Source organism: Canis lupus, chromosome X (genome assembly GCF_003254725.2).
Source record: "Canis lupus dingo isolate Sandy chromosome X, ASM325472v2, whole genome shotgun sequence".
NCBI classification, from domain to species: domain Eukaryota; kingdom Metazoa; phylum Chordata; class Mammalia; order Carnivora; family Canidae; genus Canis; species Canis lupus.
This window is the reverse complement of record NC_064281.1, coordinates 14,933,261-14,954,816: the sequence shown is the minus strand read 5'-3', so window position 1 is coordinate 14,954,816 and position 21,556 is coordinate 14,933,261. Positions and strand designations below refer to the sequence as shown.

The window sequence follows — 21,556 nt, the reverse complement described above, 5'->3', positions numbered from 1 at the left end:
GAGAGCTTTAAATGATACACTGGACCAGATGGATTTCACAGATATCTACAGAACTTTACATCCAAACTCAACCGAATACACATTCTTCTCAAGCGCACATGGAACTTTCTCCAGAATAGACCACATATTGGGTCACAAATCGGGTCTGAACCGATACCAAAAGATTGGGATTGTCCCCTGCATATTCTCGGACCATAATGCCTTGAAATTAGAACTAAATCACAACAAGAAGTTTGGAAGGACCTCAAACACATGGAGGTTAAGGACCATCCTGCTAAAAGATAAAAGGGTCAACCAGGAAATTAAGGAAGAATTAAAAAGATTCATGGAAACTAATGAGAATGAAGATACAACCGTTCAAAATCTTTGGGATGCAGCAAAAGCAGTCCTAAGGGGGAAATACATCGCAATACAAGCATCCATTCAAAAACTGGAAAGAACTCAAATACAAAAGCTAACCTTACACATAAAGGAGCTAGAGAAAAAACAGCAAATAGATCCTACACCCAAGAGAAGAAGGGAGTTAATAAAGATTCGAGCAGAACTCAATGAAATCGAGACCAGAAGAACTGTGGAACAGATCAACAGAACCAGGAGTTGGTTCTTTGAAAGAATTAATAAGATAGATAAACCATTAGCCAGCCTTATTAAAAAGAAGAGAGAGAAGACTCAAATTAATAAAATCATGAATGAGAAAGGAGAGATCACTACCAACACCAAGGAAATACAAACGATTTTAAAAACATATTATGAACAGCTATACGCCAATAAATTAAGCAATCTAGAAGAAATGGACGCATTCCTGGAAAGCCACAAACTACCAAAACTGGAACAGGAAGAAATAGAAAACCTGAACAGGCCAATAACCAGGGAGGAAATTGAAGCAGTCATCAAAAACCTCCCAAGACACAAGAGTCCAGGGCCAGATGGCTTCCCAGGAGAATTTTATCAAACGTTTAAAGAAGAAATCATACCTATTCTCCTAAAGCTGTTTGGAAAGATAGAAAGAGATGGAGTACTTCCAAATTCGTTCTATGAAGCCAGCATCACCTTAATTCCAAAGCCAGACAAAGACCCCGCCAAAAAGGAGAATTACAGACCAATATCCCTGATGAACATGGATGCAAAAATTCTCAACAAGATACTGGCCAATAGGATCCAACAGTACATTAAGAAAATTATTCACCATGACCAAGTAGGATTTATCCCTGGGACACAAGGCTGGTTCAACACCCGTAAAACAATCAATGTGATTCATCATATCAGCAAGAGAAAAACCAAGAACCATATGATCCTCTCATTGGATGCAGAGAAAGCATTTGACAAAATACAGCATCCATTCCTGATCAAAACTCTTCAGAGTGTAGGGATAGAGGGAACATTCCTCGACATCTTAAAAGCCATCTACGAAAAGCCCACAGCAAATATCATTCTCAATGGGGAAGCACTGGGAGCCTTCCCCCTAAGATCAGGAACAAGACAGGGATGTCCACTCTCACCACTGCTATTCAACATAGTACTGGAAGTCCTAGCCTCAGCAATCAGACAACAAAAAGACATTAAAGGCATTCAAATTGGCAAAGAAGAAGTCAAACTCTCCCTCTTCGCCGATGACATGATACTCTACTTAGAAAACCCAAAAGCCTCCACCCCAAGATTGCTAGAACTCATACAGCAATTTGGCAGTGTGGCAGGATACAAAATCAATGCCCAGAAGTCAGTGGCATTTCTATACACTAACAATGAGACTGAAGAAAGAGAAATTAAGGAGTCAATCCCATTTACAATTGCACCCAAAAGCATAAGATACCTAGGAATAAACCTCACCAAAGATGTAAAGGATCTATACCCTCAAAACTATAGAACACTTCTGAAAGAAATTGAGGAAGACACAAAGAGATGGAAAAATATTCCATGCTCATGGATTGGCAGAATTAATATTGTGAAAATGTCAATGTTACCCAGGGCAATATACACGTTTAATGCAATCCCTATCAAAATACCATGGACTTTCTTCAGAGAGTTAGAACAAATTATTTTAAGATTTGTGTGGAATCAGAAAAGACCCCGAATAGCCAGGGGAATTTTAAAAAAGAAAACCATATCTGGGGGCATCGCAATGCCAGATTTCAGGTTGTACTACAAAGCTGTGGTCATCAAGACAGTGTGGTACTGGCACAAAAACAGACACATAGATCAGTGGAACAGAATAGAGAATCCAGAAGTGGACCCTGAACTTTATGGGCAACTAATATTCGATAAAGGAGGAAAGACTATCCATTGGAAGAAAGACAGTCTCTTCAATAAATGGTGCTGGGAAAATTGGACATCCACATGCAGAAGAATGAAACTAGACCACTCTCTTTCACCATACACAAAGATAAACTCAAAATGGATGAAAGATCTAAATGTGAGACAAGATTCCATCAAAATCCTAGAGAAGAACACAGGCAACACCCTTTTTGAACTCGGCCATAGTAACTTCTTGCAAGATACATCCACAAAGGCAAAAGAAACAAAAGCAAAAATGAACTATTGGGACTTCATCAAGATAAGAAGCTTTTGCACAGCAAAGGATACAGTCAACAAAACTCAAAGACAACCTACAGAATGGGAGAAGATATTTGCAAATGATGTATCAGATAAAGGGCTAGTTTCCAAGATCTATAAAGAACTTATTAAACTCAACACCAAAGAAACAAACAATCCAATCATGAAATGGGCAAAAGACATGAACAGAAATCTCACAGAGGAAGACATAGACATGGCCAACATGCATATGAGAAAATGCTCTGCATCACTTGCCATCAGGGAAATACAAATGAAAACTACAATGAGATACCACCTCACACCAGTGAGAATGGGGAAAATTAACAAGGCAGGAAACAACAAATGTTGGAGAGGATGCGGAGAAAAGGGAACCCTCTTACACTGTTGGTGGGAATGTGAACTGGTGCAGCCACTCTGGAAAACTGTGTGGAGGTTCCTCAAACAGTTAAAAATATACCTGCCCTACGACCCAGCAATTGCACTGTTGGGGATTTACCCCAAAGATACAAATGCAATGAAACGCTGGGACACCTGCACCCCGATGTTTATAGCAGCAATGGCCACGATAGCCAAACTGTGGAAGGAGCCTCGGTGTCCAACGAAAGATGAATGGATAAAGAAGATGTGGTTTATGTATACAATGGAATATTACTCAGCTATTAGAAATGACAAATACCCACCATTTGCTTCAACGTGGATGGAACTGGAGGGTATTATGCTGAGTGAAGTAAGTCAGTCGGAGAAGGACAAACATTATATGTTCTCATTCATTTGGGGAATATAAATAATAGTGAAAGGGAAAATAAGGGAAGGGAGAAGAAATGTGTGGGAAATATCAGAAAGGGAGACAGAACATAAAGACTGCTAACTCTGGGAAACGAACTAGGGGTGGTAGAAGGGGAGGAGGGCGAGGGGTGGGAGTGAATGGGTGACGGGCACTGGGTGTTATTCTGTATGTTAGTAAATTGAACACCAATAAAAAAATAAATTAAAAAAAAAAAAAAAAAAAATAAAGTATAGGCTTCAGATAGGGCGAGGAGGAGTGGCCTACTAGGTAAGGCATATAGCAAATGCATGGAATCTAGCAGAATATTATATAAGCCGAGCCGCCCAGTGAAACATTTATTTTTTAAAATTTATTTGAGGGATCCCTGGGTGGCGCAGCGGTTTGGCGCCTGCCTTTGGCCCAGGGCGCGATCCTGGAGATTCGGGATCGAATCCCACATCAGGCTCCCAGTGCATGGAGCCTGCTTCTCTCTCTGCCTCTCTCTCTCTCTCTGTGACTATCATAAATGAATAAAAAATTAAAAAAAAAATAAAATTTATTTGAGAGAGCGAGAGAAAGCAGGAGCAAGGGGAGGAGGGACGGGGGGGGGGGGCAGAGGAGAAGCAGACTCCCTGCTGAGCAGGGAGCAGGACAGGGGCTTGGTTCCAGGACCCTAGGACCCTGATCTGAGCTGAAGGCAGACGCTTCACCGACTGAACCACCCAGGCGCCCCAAGTGGGGCAGACCTTGTTGGAAAATGAACAGTGGGTCAAAGATTGAACTGTAGGCAATTAGCCGCTGCAAAAAACTGTAATGCCGATATCAAGTTGTAGGCCTGTAGGAGGTGAACTGCAGGCCTGACTTCCAATGCGCTGATCAGGGACAGGGGCTACAGGAGCCGGAGGGTGCAGCCGGGGGACCCTGCCCCGACCCCCCTTTTCCTTCCCTGAGGGGCCCCACAACTCGGCTTCTGCTCGGAGGCGGAGACGCTGCCAAATACAGAATTAAGATCGCGGCTGGCGGCCGCGGTGGGCGGGCCTACTTCTCCCGCCTCGGGTGACGTCGAGCGCCCATCCACGGGGCCTCCCGGCCGCTCGCGGAGGAGCCAGTGCTTTATCTCCGACTCGGCGGGTTCCGCTCCGCGGCGGGGGCGGGGCCGGGGGCGGGGCCGGGGGCGGGGCCACGGGCGCTGTGCTGAGCTCATCTCAGGGCCGGGCGGGGCCACAAGCGACAGTATTAGGGGCGTTCCGAGGCTCCGGAGGAGGGGTCCCCTTACCTCGCTCTTCGGGCCCGGCTCCGTGGGTTCCGCTCCGCGGCGGGGGCGGAGCTGGAGGCGGGATCAGAGGTGGGGCCTGGGGCGGACCCGGGGCGGGCCCAGGGCGTCCAGGTGGTCGCCGCGGAAGGACCTGTCCCCCCAGCCTCCTCTGCGGCCGGCGGTGGGGGGGAGGGGGTGGTAAGGGGCTCAGGGATGCAGTTTGCTTCCCGCCCGGAGCCAGGTTGTCCGCTACTCCCGTGGGCCACCCCCTTTTCTTTCCCCCTCAAGCCGCGACTCGGAGGGTTGCGTTCCGCGGCAGGGGCGGGGGCGGCGCCGGGGGCGGGGCGGCGCGGGGACTGCTGCAGGCGGCTAGGCTAGGGTTGGCGGCCCGCCCGGGGGCCTCCTCCACGCGGCTCGAAGCCGAGGAAGGCTCGACGGGGTCGTGGTTGCCTCCCGTCCCAAACCCGATTCCCCGCGTCTCCCGCGGGGCTGCCCGACATCCGCGGGCGTCGGGAGTGCGGCGGCCCTGGTCAAGGAGGGACCGCCCCCGCGCCGTGCAGAAGAGCGAAACTCTGGTTGGCTTGCTTTCCAGTCAGACTTTGGTTCTTTCATTTTAAAAAGTCTCGACCTCCCACCGGCGGGCTCCGTCCCAAGGACTAACCGAGGTTGCGAGTGTTTGGGAAGCAGGCCCGCTTGGCGGCCGCAGTTCGGGCGTCCCACCCACCTCTGCACAGCGCGTCGGGCGCCGCGGCCCGGGCAGCGCGCGGGCATGAGGAGCAGGAGCAATTCCGGGGTCCGCTTGGATGGCTACGCGCGGCTGGTACAGCAGACCATCCTGTGCTACCAGGTAAGGAAGGCCCACCCGAGCTGCCTTCTCGCGGCACCCATTCTCCTACCCGGTCCTGAGGCTTTGCAGTTAGCAGGTTTTCTCTTTAAATCCAGGGCGTGATCCTGGGGTCCGGGGATCGAGTCCCGCATCGGGCTCCCTGCGAGGAACCTGCTTCTCCCTCTGCCTGTGGCTCTGCCTGTCTCTGTGCATCTCTCATGAATAAATACATAAAATCTTAAAAAAAATAATCCAGTGCTTGTTGGCCAGTAACGGCCCCCACCCGCATTCTACCCCGGCCTCTTTCGGGGGACCGAAGGGCTGTGCCGCTACTCTTCACAGAATTCTTAAACCTGTGTTTGGGATCGAAGACCGAGCTCCACTGGTGCCCTTGGTACAAAAATGCATCTTTTTGCATTGACTGTTTTTTGGGGTGAGAGAGGACGTGTGTATAGGTTGGACAGAGCACGCTGAGGACGGTGAACTCGGGACTGCCAGGACAGTGGACAGGAGGGAAGAACTTCCAGAGGTTTGTCTCCTGCTCCTCTGGAATGTGGGGCAACTGCTGCTGTCCCTCCCATGAATTACCTTGTTAGAGACCCCCGTGCGAGGGCCTTAAAGATTACTCTGGTTGATATTTTACAGATGAAAAAACTACAGGCCAAAAAGATTACCCATGTAGTAGGGTCAGAGCCAAATGCACGTCTTCTCCCAAGTTCTAGGGGGACCTGTGAGGCTGCCCATGTGGTCTGAGAGGTATGAATATGCCTGCTGTTCTATGTTACTGGGCTAAAGTTATATATGGGTCCATCATGTAAGACCACTGGACTATTTTTATTCCCAGTGAAGACAGCAGCTATGTCCCTTTCCGTCAATCAGCAGCAACTATTAATAGGACCTCCCGTCAAAGAAGAAAGTAGCATTCCATGGTTAGAGGCTCAGCCCCCAAGTCAGGAACCATAGTCCCAAGCCACTGACCATTTTCCCTTCATAGCCAATTTCTCAGTCTTATTTCTTCATTCAGGAAATATTTATCGTGTACCTATTACATGCAAGACACTTCATCGGGTGCTGGGCTTACAATGAAGAAGAAACGCCTGTAGTGCAATGAGAATTATGCATGGGGTAGAAGTCCAGAGTCCTTTGAGATCCTTGGGGCCAGATGTGGTTTGCAAGTCAGAACAGGATTTTAGCAAGGTAATATACATATGTATTCTGTAATAACTGCCATGGGCAGCATCCCTTCATCAGACACATTTTTCTCACATCCGAGTGTGAATATTCACGCTGAGTAGGAAAAGTAAACACGTAGTTTCCTGGCAGTTCAGGTCACCATGCTTGCTGCAAACCTATGAAAACACTTCAGATTTTTCAGAGCTTACTGGCATTTCAAATTGCACTTGAAGGACTGTGGTCCTTATTGGGGGAGCTTAAGTCAGTTTGGAGAGCAGAGGTGGAGCCCTGGAAGAGATGACATTCAAGTTGAGAATTGAAGGAGTAGGGAGGCAAATGGTTACTTTTTGTCTGTTTGGAGTATATTGTAATTACTTCTACAAATTGTTTTACAATTCAAAGTGTTTCCCTTCATTACTGTGAGGGAAGGAACTGTAAGGAGAACTGATGAAGCTTCGGTCTTGTGTCACACACGTGCTTGTGTGCCCAGCTGTGCCTTGAATATCATGTTAGCCTTCACTCAACCTCAAGTCCTTGCCCTCATCTGTAAAATGGGGACAGGAACACCTGCCTCCATTGAGGTATTGGGAAGAAAAAATTAGTGCACAGTACATTGCCTGGCACCCAGCAGGCAATCAGTAAATAGTGCTGTTGGTGGTGTTAGGACTTTGACATAGGCCACACATACCTAGGCCACACGTCCTCACCTCATCACCCTGGGCCATGATATGCCCTTTCCTGAAGGCCTTGTTACAACTACTAATTGCTTTCTGGCCTGTAAACATAATTATGTCTGCCCATTGATGCAGTGAAATTCTTAAGCCCAGGCTCCTCATCAGTTTGTTCCTTTTGTGTTAAGCAGCGTTCCTGGCACATGAAAGGTACCATTAAGGGCTTGTTGATAAAATACTTCCCTCAGGCTCTGAGCCATTCTAAAGACCCAGCCATTGATCCAGGCTTGCTTTCTCTCAGGAGCAAAAGAACTGTCTTATTAAAGCAAATTTGCAGTGTTGGACTTTCCTCTCCAACATTTTAATGATTACAAAAAAGTTGTCTCAGCCTTTAGTTTGTATTTATTTTGGGGGTAGCTGGTGAGAAGCTCTCCTATTTGTCCTCTACTCGTGTGGCTGAGCAGGATCCTCCAAGTACAATTCTGCTGGGAAATCCCACACGTGTGCATTTGCAGACTCACACTCTGTACCCCCGCTCCCCCCGCCCATCCTGCCCCAACAGCTAATCTTCACAGTTGTAGATCCTTAACCCATTTAGAGTCTCATCATCTTTCTGTGTGATCTTAGATGACCCAACCACTCAAAAAATGGGCAGTTTTATGCGTGTTTAACCATAAAAAAAAAGTTTCTAGAATGTATGCTATATCTCCCTTTAGATATAGCATAGATCTGGATGTTTATGAGGTATTTTTCAGTGTCAGCTGGTACAAGCTCTGAATGGTTTGATTTGCTTTTAATTTTTTTAAGGATTATTTATTTATTTGAGAGAGGAGGAGGGAGCATGAGCGGGGGCGGGGCGGCAGGGCGTGGCAGCAGTAGTGCAGAGGGAGAGGAAGAAGCAGACTCCCTGGCTAGCAGGGAGCCTGGGGCCTGGGGCCTGGGATGGGATCCATCCCAGGACCTGAGATCATGACCTGAGCCAAAGGCTTAACTGACGGAGCCACCTAGGCACCTCTGGTTTGCTTTTTTAAGTTGATTCACTTCTTAGGCATCATTCAGTGTTAAATATGTCAAACTCCTAATTATTCTTCAGTTAGAGGCAATAGCGTGTCAACTAATTCCTTTTCTGTATCTGTGAATGAAAACAACTTTTTCCACTAGTCATTTGCCAAATATATTTGCTACCAAATATTATTTAAATATTTTTAATAAAAGATTTTATTTATTCATGAGAGACACAGAGAGAGAGACAGGGGCAGAGGGAGAAACAGGCTCCCCACAAGGAGCCGGATGTGGGACTTGATCCCAGGACCCTGGGATCATGACCTGAGCTGAAGGCAAACGCTCAAGCACTGAGCGTTCCTCTATTTAAATCTTTATGGCAAAGAAGAGAAGAGCTATGTTTATAAAAGGGTCCTTTTGCAGTTATGATTTTGTGTATACAGAGAGTATAACCAAGAATCCGACACTTAACCAACTGAGTCACCCAGGTGCCCCCAGAGGTTGAAAGTTTAGTTAGACAAGATATAGGCAGATGCTAAATGAGAAGAAACTGGTGTGATCATACTAATGTCAGACATATTTTGAAAATTAAAAAAAAAAACTTGTTATTAGGAATAAAAAATGTTATGACTAAATGATAAAAGGATAATTCACCAAGAAAATAAAGCAGTTTTAAATCAGCAGAGTACAACAGCAGCTTCAAAATATATGAAGCAAAACTTGACCTAACTGTAGAAGTTAACAAATCCATAATCATACCGAGCTTTTATATTCCCTGAAGATACTAATAGATCAAGCAGAGAAATAATTAGGACATAGAAAATTTGAGCACTATAAGAAAGAAACTCAATCAAGTGTACATACATAGAACTCTGCACCCCACCGATAGAAAATACATATTGTTTGAACCTTGCAAAGTTTGTCAAAAACTGATGACAAATTAGGGTATAAAGACAGTATCAAAAATACTGAAGTATCAACTTTATGAACACCAGAGTTTTTGCCAAAATGCTACAAAATTAGCAATAACAACTGCTAAATCTCCTCCAAATATATTTGGAATCTTACTAAGCCCACTTCTAAATATATCTAAATAGGGACGCCTGGGTGGCTCTGCAGTTGGGTGTCTGTCTTCCGCTCAGGGCGTGATCCCAGGATCGGGGATCAAGTCCCATATCTGAATCCTTGTGAGGAGTCTGCTTCTTCCTCTGCCTGTGTCTCTGCCTCTCTCTCTCTTTTTGTGTCTCTCATGAATAAATAAATAAAAGCCTTAAAAATATATGTAAATAGATCCTGGAGATATATGTCATGGATGTGTGTATGTGTGTGCATCTGTAAGAAAAAATTATAATGGAAATTATGAAATATCTAGAACCAAATGACAACAGAGGCATTCTAAAAAGAAATGAGATATAGCTAAAGTGGGATTTGAAATTTACCTTCTGAAGTAACTATTAGAAAAGAAGAGGGGCACCTGGGTGGCTCAGTGGTTGAGCATCTGCCTTCAACTCAGGTCGTGACCCAGGGGGTCCAGGGATGAGTCCTGCATAAGGTTTCCCGCAGGGAGCCTGCTTCTCCCTCTGCCTAGTCTCTGCCTCTCTCTGTGTGTCTCTTGTGAATAAATAAATAAAATCTTTTTTAAAAAGGGGGGGGGCAGCCCGGTGGCTCAGTGGTTTAGTGCCGCCTTCAGCCCAGGGTGTGATCCTAGAGACCCAAGATCAAGTCCCACATCAGGCTTCCTGCATGGAGCCTGCTTCTCCCTCTGCCTGTGTCTCTGCCTCTCTCTGTCTCTCTGTTTGTCGAATAAATAAATAAAATATTTTAAAAAAAGATTTGAAAATTAACCCAAGATTGAGAAAAGGATAACAGTGCAGCCAAGAAAACAGAAGAAAGGAACTAATACAGGAGCAAAAATTAAAGTAACACAATAAAGATTGAGAAAACCAAAAGCTGTTTTGTTTTTTGGTTTTGGGTTGTTTTTAGAAAGACTAACAAATAGGTAAACTCCTGGCAGGGTTGATAGGAGTTGGGGAGGAGGGACAAAAAACAATATTAGGAGAAAATGGAAAAATAACAATACTTTTTGGCAGTACATTTGGAAACGTTAAATGGACAGTTTTCTAGATCAGTGTTAGCAGTATTAAGAAAAAACTAAATCGTAATTAGACCTGTAACTATTAAAGAAATGGAATGAGTCACAAAAATTCCTAGTCCAAGATGGGTTTACAGACAAGAACGGAGGAACATTCAGAGGTTTACTTATTCATCTTCAGAGGTGAAGAAATTTGGCTTTTATTCTAAGGGGGAAGGGAAGCCACGAGAGTTTTGAGCAAACAAGTGACATCTGAATAATGTTTGAAAAGAATCATTCCACCAGCTGCATAGAATATTGTCTGTAAGGGGTCACGAAGCAAAAGCGAGGATGACCAATGAAGAAGCTTCAGCAGCTGGAGCATGATGATTCAGACAAGGGTGGTTGCAGTGGAGACTACTGGGAGTGGTGGAATTCAGGAAAAATTTCGCAGACAACAGGATTTATTGGTGGATTGGTGGGTATAAGGTGTGTAGAAAAAAGAGAAGTCAAGAATGACTCCAGAGTTTTGGCTTGAGCAGCTGGTAGGATGGAATTGCTGTTTACTGAGATAGGGAAGACTGGAGGAGCAAATTTGAAGAGGAAGATAAGGAGTTTGTATTAAGTTTGAGGTGCTCATGAGGCATCCAAGTAGAAATGGGTAAGTAGGCAATTGAATATATCAGTCTCGAAGTAGGGGAGAGATCTGAGCTACAGATAAAAATCTGGGAGTTATATTGGTATGTGTTTATTTTTATTTTAAAGATTTTATTTATTCATGAGAGACACAGAGAGGCAGAGACATAGAGGGAGAAGCAGGCTCCCTACTGGGAGCTTGATGTGGGACTCGATCCCAGGACCCTGGGATCACAGCAGACACTCAACCACTGAGCCACCTGGGTGCCCTGTATATGGTGTTTAAAAGGTCATGAGGCTGGATGAGATAATAGGAGTGAGTGTAGTCACAGAAAAGATGATGTTCAAAGAGGAGCTTTACAAAAATGGAGAGATCCAGAAGATGAGCAGCTGCCAAGGAAGACTGAGGAGAGGCAGAGTGAGAATGACTGAAGCACAGTCCTTGAGTGAGAGGGATGAAGTGTAGTATGCACGTGGTGGGTGACCTTAAAGAGAAGCACAGATAGTTTATCCATCAAAACAACAAGGAAGGCGGGGTACATGGGCACCATGTTCTCTTTTGATTGTTTTTACTTTCAGTGAAACATAAGGCACAGTCCTCAGCCAAGAGTGCAGATAGGGAGGAGTTATTGGAGGTTGGAAGGGAGAGGAGTGGATATAAAATAGTCCTTCCTTCTAAAGGAAACCAGGCTCTCTGTGTGTGTCAGATAAATAAATTAAAAATCTTAAAAAAAAACAAACAAGAACAGGAATTTCTAATACAATAGTTGGACAGCACTGGGGGCCATTAATTTCCAGTGAGTTCCATCAGCAGGGCTGTTTTTCTCCCACCCCATTTTGCTGCACAGGCACAACCCCAGAGTAGGCAAAGAGATTTAACCCGAGTTGGGGTTTTGCTCATTGAGTACAGTGGAGTGCGAGGGATGCAGAAGATAAACAGATAATCCCCATCTTAAACTATTTCAGATAAAAAATAAACAGGGCTAACTCTTAACTCCTTTTATAGGGCCAACATCCCAAGATACCATAGGCAAATAAGATATAGTGAGGAATAATATTTACGGAGGAAATTCACTTACGAGTATTGATGTGAAATACAAAGCAAAATACTAATAAAGTGAATCCAGCAATGTATAAAAAATGCATCACAATCAAGTGGAGGAATACGAGGAAATCTATAAGAAAATCTAATGTAACTTACCACATTAATAAAAGAGAAAAATAGTTTTATCATCTCAGTAGGTATAGAAAAGCATCTGATAAAACTCAGCATCTAGAATGATTTTTTTAAAAAACACTTCTTAGGAAAAAAAACACTTCTTAGCAAACTAGGCATTCTAGGGAGTTGTATTATCCTGATAAAGGATAATGTTTTTTTAAAAAAAATCTACAAGCGGGTGCCTGGGTGGCACAGTTGGTTATCCGACTCAATTTCAACTCAGGTCATCATCTCAGGGTAGTGAGATTGAGCCCTTTGTCAGGTTCCATGCTCAGCACAGGGTCTGCTTGGGACTCTCTCTCTTCTCCCTCTCTCCCTCCCTGCCCCCCCTAAATCTTTTTTCTTTTAATCTGCAAACATAACTAATATATTGGCCAATAGTTAGAAAAATATCTTTAAAGTCAGAGACATCAAGGATCACCACTATCACTTCTATTCTGCATTGTAATTTTGACCCACTTAATAGACCTGGAAAAAAATGAGCAGGATAGAGATATTTGCAGATATAAATACCATAGAAAGCCCAAAACTACTGAACTAGGTTCTCAATTTTTGGAGTAAGTTTGGGGTGAATAATAAATGACAAATACAGAAGCTTAATCCTAAAAGTCTTTGGGGAACCAGCCACTTAAAGTTGATGGGATTTAAATATTAATCTTACTTGAGAGTGTGTTTCTATTTGATTAGGTAGCAGGTGATGTCATTGTTTAGCTTCTTGGTTTGTAAATATTCTCTTTTCATTACTTCTCTTAATAGCAAAGAGAAGTACCAGAACAACCAAAAAAATATGTTCAGTCCAAATGTCCTGCTTCATTGTTTCCCTTTAATTAAGTTGACCCCCTTTCTCATTTATAGTGATTTTATATATTTCTATGATCATATTCTGTAATATAAACAAGAATTCCACAGAAGAGGAAACTAATAAACATGTGAAATGATGGCTCAATCTCATTAGTAACCCGAAAAAGTAAAGTAGCTCAAAACAATAAATTCAGACTGACAGTTGGGCAGCAGTTTCAAAGCATAATTCTAAGTGTTGACAAGGTTGTAGAGAAGGGGCAATTCTCATAAACTATTCATGGGAAGAGGTATTAGTTAAGGTAGGCCAACTGCTATAACCAAGTCCAAAATTTCATTGAATAAACATGGAAGTTTATTTCTCATACAACAGCCCAGTGTAGGTTTGGGTCAGTAAGGGTGTCATCTAGAGATCTGGGTACCAGTGGCTCTGCCATCTTCAATGTGCGGCTCCTGAGGTCACCCTGGATGTCAACATCCATCTAGTGGATCAGAAAAGAGTACAGAAGATTGTTCAAGGGAGAGTTTTATGGCCAAGGCATGGAAATTCCCTTCACTTTCACTCACATTCTTTTGGCTAGAACTCAAACATGTGGCCACATCTAACTATAAGGGAGGATGGGAAATGTAGTATACCTGAAGGCCTAAGAAAGAGGAAATTCAATTAGTGATTAGTAGTCTATGCCATAGAATGTGAGTTACAGATGGTTAATTGGTATAGTCATCTTGGAAAACATTTGGGAGATACTGGTGAAATTGAAGCTATGCATATGTATAACCTAGGAGGTCCGTATGTAGCTGTATATGCTAATGATGTGCTTTTACCCAAGGAGACATGTACAAGGACATTTGTTGAAGCATGTTTGTAAAAGCAAAAAATTAGACACAACCTAAATGTTCATCATTATGGGACTAGACAAATAAAGATCTAGCCACATAATAGAATACTATATAGCAGTAAAAATGAGTGACCTAGACTTACATGTATCAAGTTGGATAGCACTCAGAAATTTAAAGTTGAGTGAAATAAGCAAGTTCTAGAAGGATAAGCAGAGTATGCTACAATGTGTGTAGAACTTTAAGAACGCTGCACATAATATTCTTTCTTGCTTAGGGACACATACTTGTAAGAATTTCTAACACACGGACAGGAAAAGTACACTCCAACTTTGAAGTAGTATAGCAGTTCTCAGGAGTGTGGTCCCCAGATCCCTTAGGATCCCTGAGCTTTTTTAGTGCTGAGAGATGGTTGTCTGCTCCATGTGTTGATTGGAGAAAGCAAGCACCAAATGGATAATATTTTTTCCTTCCTGATACAATTCAGAGCCCTGCTTTTTTTCTTCTTTAAGGTTTTATTTATTTATTCATGAGAGACAGAGAAAGAGAGGCATAGACACAGGCAGAGGGAGAAGCAGGCTCCATGCAGGGAGCCTGATGCGGGACTTGATCCTGGGACTCCAGGATTACGCCCTGGACTGAAGGCAGGCGCTAAACCGCTGAGCCACCCAGGGATCCCCCAGAGCCCTGCTTTTTTACCTTCTACTTCCAACTCTTTTTTGGGTGCCAAGAGCAGGGCTTTTGCTGCACCCTTTTTAGGACAGCTTTTAAATATTTTAGTGCCAGACAGAAACATTTGAGTAGGGTGCCTGAGTGACTCAGTTGGTTAAGTGTCTGCCTTAGGCTCAGGTCATGATCCCAGGGTCCTGGGATTGAGTCCCGCATCAGGACTGCTTCTCCCTTCCTCTCTGCCCCTCCCCCTGCTCATCCTCTCTCTCTCTCTCTCTCTCAAATAAATAAAATCTTTTTTAAAAATTTGAGTAATTGAAAAAAATCCTTAAATGTTCTATTTATAGGGCCCTGTATAACCCGTATGGGGAGAGATTTAGAATTGTTTCATGTTTTGCAGGGATCCAAAAGATCATCTACTTAGATCACCTAGATCCCTTTTGCAGGTAAAGAATTCAGCCAAGAGTTGAGGGGACCTTTTTCAAGGTCATTCTTCTGGTGAGCTGACAGCCCTGTGATAAACACTGTGTCTTGTTGGAAACAGGCCAGAGGAATGGAGAGAAATACTTTGGATACACTAGGTTGCTGTGAACACCAAATAAAATTGTAGTCTCCTTATTTTTATGTTAAAATAGTGAACCTTTAATAGGCTCTTTCTTTAAATACTGTGAGGCAGATGTGATATTTATTTCACTCTATTAGTAAAAGTCACAAACGGGATCCCTGGGTGGCGCAGCGGTTTGGCGCCTGCCTTTGGCCCAGGGCGTGATCCTGGAGACCCGGGATCGAATCCCACGTCGGGCTCCCAGCATGGAGCCTGCTTCTCCCTCTGCCTGTGTCTCTGCCTCTCTCTCTCTCTCTGTGTGACTATCATAAATAAATAAAAATTAAAAAATAAAAAAATAAAAAAAAAATAAAAGTCACAAAGTTGAAAATAAATAGTGATGCCCACAGCTGTCCTGTTTGGGGGAGACGTTACTAGGGTAGCAGCCAGTAATCCCTTGATACCTCAGACTTGAGGGGTTGGCCAGGAGGATCCTATCAATCCCACTGAGTTTGTGTTCTGTCAGTTTTCAAAACACCAGGCTAAGGACTGACATCTCAGTAATCCACCACCTTGCAACACGGATTGGCCAGAGAGGCAAAGAAAGAAAATGTCGTAAGACAGTGGTAAAGTCATTTATACATTTGATGGTAGCTAAGGGGCCTACACAGTTTCTGTAAGTTTTGAAAGTTTTAACAAGAGCACTGGGATCTGGAATGAAGCTGGAACACAGCTGGATTGAAGTAGATGCCTGCAAATGGCTCCGCTTGGCTCCTGACCCACTTTATTTCTCTGCAAGCCATCCTTCAGTCAAATGAGATGGTGCAAATGCCTAGGCCCAGGGCACCTTGTAGCTTCTGCAGTATTTGTAAACCCAGAGGGGGAAATTCGGATAAGCAGCAATTTAGCAAAAGACATAATTCGAAAGTGGAAGTTGTACACCTGTGATCTCCTTAGGTAAAAACGGTAAAGCTGCTGCATGTTTGAGCTTAAGTCTTCAGCATTATTCTCTGAATGCCCAAGGTTTACGTATCAAATTATACAAAACCTGTCTTTTAAACTAATGGAAAAAGAGGGTGTTACACAGCCTGTAGTCTCAATTACAAATACAATCTTTTTTTTAACATTTTAAAGGAAATTTTATTTATGAGAGGCACATAGAGGCAGAGACACAGGCAGAGGGAGAAGCAGGATCCCTGTGGGGAGCCCGATGTGGTACTGGATCCCGGGACGGGGATCATGCCCTGAGCCGCAGGCAGATGCTCAACCGCTGAGCCACCCAGGCATCCCTAAAGAAAATTTTAAGTAGACACCACACTGATGTGGGGCTTGAACTCACGACTGGGAGATTAAGAGTCACATGCTCTACTGACCAAGCCAGCCAGCACCCCAGATGTAATCATTTTAAAACAAAGGCTATTGGAGGGGCACCTGGTTGGCTCAGTTGGTTAAGCATTTGCTTTCAGTGCAGATCATGATCTCAGGGTCTTGGGATTGAGCCCTGTATTGGGCTCCCTGCTCAGCAGGGAGTCTGCTTCTCCTTCCCTCCCAAATAAAAATAAAATCGTTAAAAATTAAAAAAAAAAATAAAACAAAGGCTATTGGAGCTCCCACTTAAGAAAAACATCTCAAGTCCAAGGCAATGCCCTTCCCTATCCCCGTTAATATTTTAAGCGGTGGTTGCTAGAATAAAATTTCAGCACAACAAATGAATTTAACCAGTTTTTGGAGTTTTTATAATAGAATTTGCTTCCTGTGGTTTGGTTTACCAACATGGGATGTTGGTGAGTAATCATCTATTTTCAACATTTGTCCTAGTCTCTTGTAGGTATTTCATTTGAATAATTGAGTTGTACTTTCCTGTCTTGGAGCTGACCAAGGCAGTTACACGTACTTAGCCATTCTTAATCTAAAGGGAAAAGGACTGAGGGTAAGGCCTCTGACCTGTCTATAGGAAAGGGAGGAGAGGGGAGGCTTCACAGAGGAGTAAGCATGCGGAGAGGCATTTGCCATGAGGGCACTACAGGTGCACAGGCTTGGAAGTGTTGAGAGCAGAGTGTGTGCAGGGAGCTTGAACTTGGGTTTGGGGTCAGGGCTAAGGAGGAAGTGTCAGGTGATGACACTGGATGTGAGAGGAAGAGCCTGCACCTGCTGAGCCTTATATGGCAATCTAAAAGACTCAGGTTCTGTTTTATAGGATTGGAGAATTCTGAGCAGGGCAGTGAAGTCTTGAGATTCTAGTCCTTTCTGGGACCTTCCTTTGTAGAGGATGGATTGGAAGGAACCAGTATTAGAGTCAGGACGATCAGTAAGGAGCTATTGCAGTCTTCTTGTGGGACAGAGGTGGGGGAGGAGGGGATTTATATACCCTGTGCCATTTTTGGTGCATAGGCCACATTCAGTCTCTGTGCCCTCTAGCTAGAAATTGAATTGCACAATGTTAAATACTTTGGTTCTGTTATCAAGCATATGTATTTTGCTTTAATATTGCCTCAACTTGGATGTCTTTAATAGCATCAAATAAATGTTTTTATGGTATCTAGTTCACTGTGGCCATTTAAACATTCATGGTTATGTTTGTTAGGATTCTTTCAGGTGTAAATGACTGAAACCCACCTCAAACAGCCCTTAAGCACAAAAGAGAATTTACTGTTCAAATAACTGAAAAATCTAAGGGATTGTTCTGGATTCAGGACCTCAAATGATCAAGTATGTCTCTGCATTGTTTGGCCTGCTTTGCCTTGGGGTGGGCTTTATTCTCTGGCAGACTCATCCCATGTGGTACCAGAGGTGGCCCCTTGGCAGCTCCAGGTTATATTCTTTTAGAATGGTGGCCTCTGCAAAAAGAAAGCTCTTTCTTTTAATTTTTTTAAATTTTTTTTATGATAGTCACAGACAGAGAGGCAGAGACACAGGCAGAGGGAGAAGCAGGCTCCATGCACCGGGAGCCCGATGTGGGATTCGATCCCGGGTCTCCAGGATCGCGCCCTGGGCCAAAGGCAGGCGCCAAACCGCTGCGCCACCCAGGGATCCCAAGAAAGCTTTTTCTATAGTGGTTCCAGCACATGTCCTGACTGAGGGTGCCTCTCAGTTGATCCAGCGTGGGTTGTGTGCTCATCCCTGAACTGTGCCTAGATCGGCCAGGCATGGGTCACATGCCCTTCCCTGAAGCTGGGGCTGGGGTCAGTGGCAGGCAGTGATGGGTCAGCCCCACCAGAATCATACTGAGTCAGAGTAGGGGAAATTATAGGCCATTACCAGAAAACGTGGAACAGGTGCTGGATAGGCAGAGGCAACAGTGTTTCCATTAGGGTGGGGATGAACTGAGGGGCCTAAGGAGGCTCATGCTCTCCAATCTGCTTTGAACCCTCTTTTTTATAGGAAGAAAAACCAAAGCACAGAGAAGTTACATAATTTGCCAAAGGTCACATAGCTAGTAAGTGGCAGAGCAGAAATTTGAACCCAGGTGTGTCTTATGCAGAGTAGTGTCCATGCCCTTAGCCACTGCATTAGACACTATACTTCTTGTGTGGGTGGCCCTCAGGCTCCTGCCCAGATGATGCCAGACTGAGACCACATTACCGACAACCCTGTCCATTCTATTTTGAAAATTCTAAATGTTAAGAAGTTCTTTTTTTTAAGATTTATTTATTTATTTATGATAGAGAGAGAGAGGCAGAGACACAGGAGGAGGGAGAATCAGGCTCCATGTGGGGAGCCCGACGTGGGACTCGATCCCGGGACTCCAGGATCGTGCCCTGGCCCAAAGGCAGGCACTAAACCGCTGAGCCACCCAGGGATCCCCATGTTACGAAGTTCTTATGTTGAGTTGAAATCTGATTTGAGTTTTAGTAAGTGAGAAAATTGAATCCGTCTTTCAGAGGACAACCTTTCAGCTCTTTGAAGATGCTAACTTTCTCTCCCTTAAGCCTTCTCTAAACACCCATATTCTTCCCCTGTTCCCGTGAAATTTGGCTTTTAGTCTATTCACATCCCAAATTACCCTCTAGGGACAGTCTAGGTCATGGATGTCCATTTTATTTTTTTTATTTTAGTTTTTAATTTTTATTTTTTTGGAGGGAGGGGCAGAAAGAGAACATTTTAATTGAACAGGTTCCACACCTAGTGTGGAGCCTGATGTGGGGCTCAATCCCACAACCCTGAGATCATGACCTGAGCCAAAATCAAGAATTGGATGCTTAACTGAATGAGCCACCCAGGTTTCTGCTGTGCATACTTGACTTGCTTCTTCAAGTTCCCAAAGAAAGACTGAATAGAAGAATGTGCATAATAATAAAGCAAGCTTTCTTAAAGGATAATTATTTGTGTTAACTATGCATAATACAAATGTATGTAGATAGATAATATCTATACTTTTAACTATCTTTGAAAAGGTATTTTAGACTATAAATTAGTAAAAATATAATCTTTATTGTACATTTGTTTATTTATCTAAGTAGACCAGGACCTCTAGAGTGGTGAACAAAAAAGACAGACTTTTCCCTTAGAAAGCTTAAAGCATGAGAACAATTCTAAGATTGTTACAGGAAGATATCCCATGTTCATGGAGTAGAAGATAATATGATGGAGGTAGCAGTACTCTCCAAAGTGATCTACAGGTTTAAGGCGATCCTATCAAAATCTCAGCTGCTTTTTTGTAGAAATTAACAAGGTGATCCTAAAATTCATTTGGAAATGCAAGGGATCCAGAATCTTGAAAAAGAAGAACAAAGTTGAAAGACTCACATTTCCTGATTTCAAAACTTGCTAGAAAGCTGACAGTAATGAAGACAGTGTGGTGCTGGCCTAAGGATATAGACATACGGATCAATGGAACAAAAGGGAACAGAATTGTGAGTTCAGAAATAAACCACCACATTTATGGTCAGGTGATTTTCTACAAGACTGTTAAATGGAGACAGAATACTGTTTTCAACAAATGGTACTGGGACAATTAGATATCCACATGCAAAGCAATGAATGGACCCCTTTCTTGTACCATATATAAAAATGAACTCAAAATGGATCATAAACTTAAACGGAAGAGCTAAAACATAAAACCCTTAGAAAAAAATGCAAGAATAGATCTTCCTGACTTTAGGGGAAGCAAAGGCTCCTTAGTACATTAACAAGAGCACAAGCAACAAAAGAAAAAAAATAGATAAACTGGACTTTATAAAAAATTGCTATTGTACTGCAAACCATACCATTAAAGTGAAAAGACACCCACAGAATGGGAGAAAATTGCAAATCACATATACGTTAAGAGACTTGACTTAAGAATACCTAAAGGACTCTTAAAATTCAATATTAAAAGATAAACATATCAATTTAAGAATTGAGAAAGGATCTGAATAGACACTTCTCCAGGAAGTGATATACAAATGACCAATGAAAAGATGCTCGTATTACAAACTGTCCAGGAAATGCAAATCAAAACCACAATTGAGATTACCATTTCACACCTAGTAAGATAGATGCAATCAAAAAGACAGGGACGCGTGGGTGGCTCAGCAGTCGGGCACCTGCCTTCGGCTCAGGTCGTGATCCCGGGATCCAGGATCAAGTCCCGCATCAGGCCCCCTATGGGGAGCCTGCTTCTCCCTCTGCCTATGTCTTTGCCTCTCTCTCTCAGTCTGTGTCTCTCGTGAATAAATAAATAAATCTTTTAAAAAAAAGATAAATTCTGAAAAGGATATTGAGATATTAGAACCCTCGTACATTGCCAGTGGAAATTTAAAGTGGTGTAGTCTCTTCGGAAAACAGTTTTGTAATTCCTCAAAATGTTACACTTAGAGTTGCCACATAACCCGGAAATTCCACTCTTAGGTTGATAACCAAGAGAACTGAAAACATACATCCACCCAAAAACTTATAAATGAGTGTTCATAGCAGCATTATGTACAATATCCCCAAAGTGGAAGCAACCAAAATGTCCATCAATTAATGAGTGGGAACACAAAATGTACTATGTCTATACAATGGAATATTAGTTGCAATAAGAAGGGATGATGTACTGATACATCTACAACACAGACCTTGAACACATTATGCTAATTGAAAGAAGCTGGGCACATAAAAGATCACATATGGCATGAGCCTATTTATACAAAATCTCCAGAACAGGCAAATCTTTAGGGACAAAAAGTAGATTAGTGGTTGCCTAGGTCTGGGGGATTGAGGGTTAGGGACAGATGGGAAATGACTTTTAAAAGGTACAGGGTTGGGCAGCCCGGGTGGCTCAGTGGTTTAGTGCCGCCTTTGGCCCAGGGCCTGATCCCTGAGACTCGGGATTGAGTCCCACGTCGGGCTCCCTGCATGGAGCCTGCTTCTCCCTCTGCCTGTGTCTCTACCTCTCTGTGTGTCTCTCATGAATAAATAAATAAAATCTCTAAAAAAAAATTGAGCTGCCTTAAACATGCATGTAAAGTACTCTCTATCTCTAGAGTAAATATTCAGGAGCAGGATTGCTGGATTGTTGGATAAGTGTTCAAGTTTATTAAAAATTGCCAAACTGTTTTCTAGAGTGGCACCACCGT

The 21,556-nt window shown here is 43.4% G+C and overlaps 1 protein-coding gene across 7 annotated transcripts in view; it reads left to right on the top strand.

Moving 5' to 3' along the window:
* The first annotated feature begins 4,526 nt into the window (after positions 1-4,526).
* The window catches only part of PHKA2 (phosphorylase kinase regulatory subunit alpha 2), an 87,285-nt gene continuing 70,255 nt past the window's right edge, over positions 4,527-21,556 (top strand). For 3 of the 7 annotated variants that reach the window (XM_049107444.1, XM_049107439.1, XM_049107440.1), the window contains exon 1: positions 4,917-5,418. In XM_049107444.1, the coding sequence (XP_048963401.1) occupies positions 5,341-5,418 (78 nt within the window). In that variant the 5' untranslated portion in view covers positions 4,917-5,340. Of the gene's footprint in view, positions 4,662-4,913; positions 5,419-21,556 lie in introns of those variants that run through there. The other 4 variants (XM_049107438.1, XM_049107442.1, XM_049107443.1 and 1 more) reach the window with 4 other exon arrangements.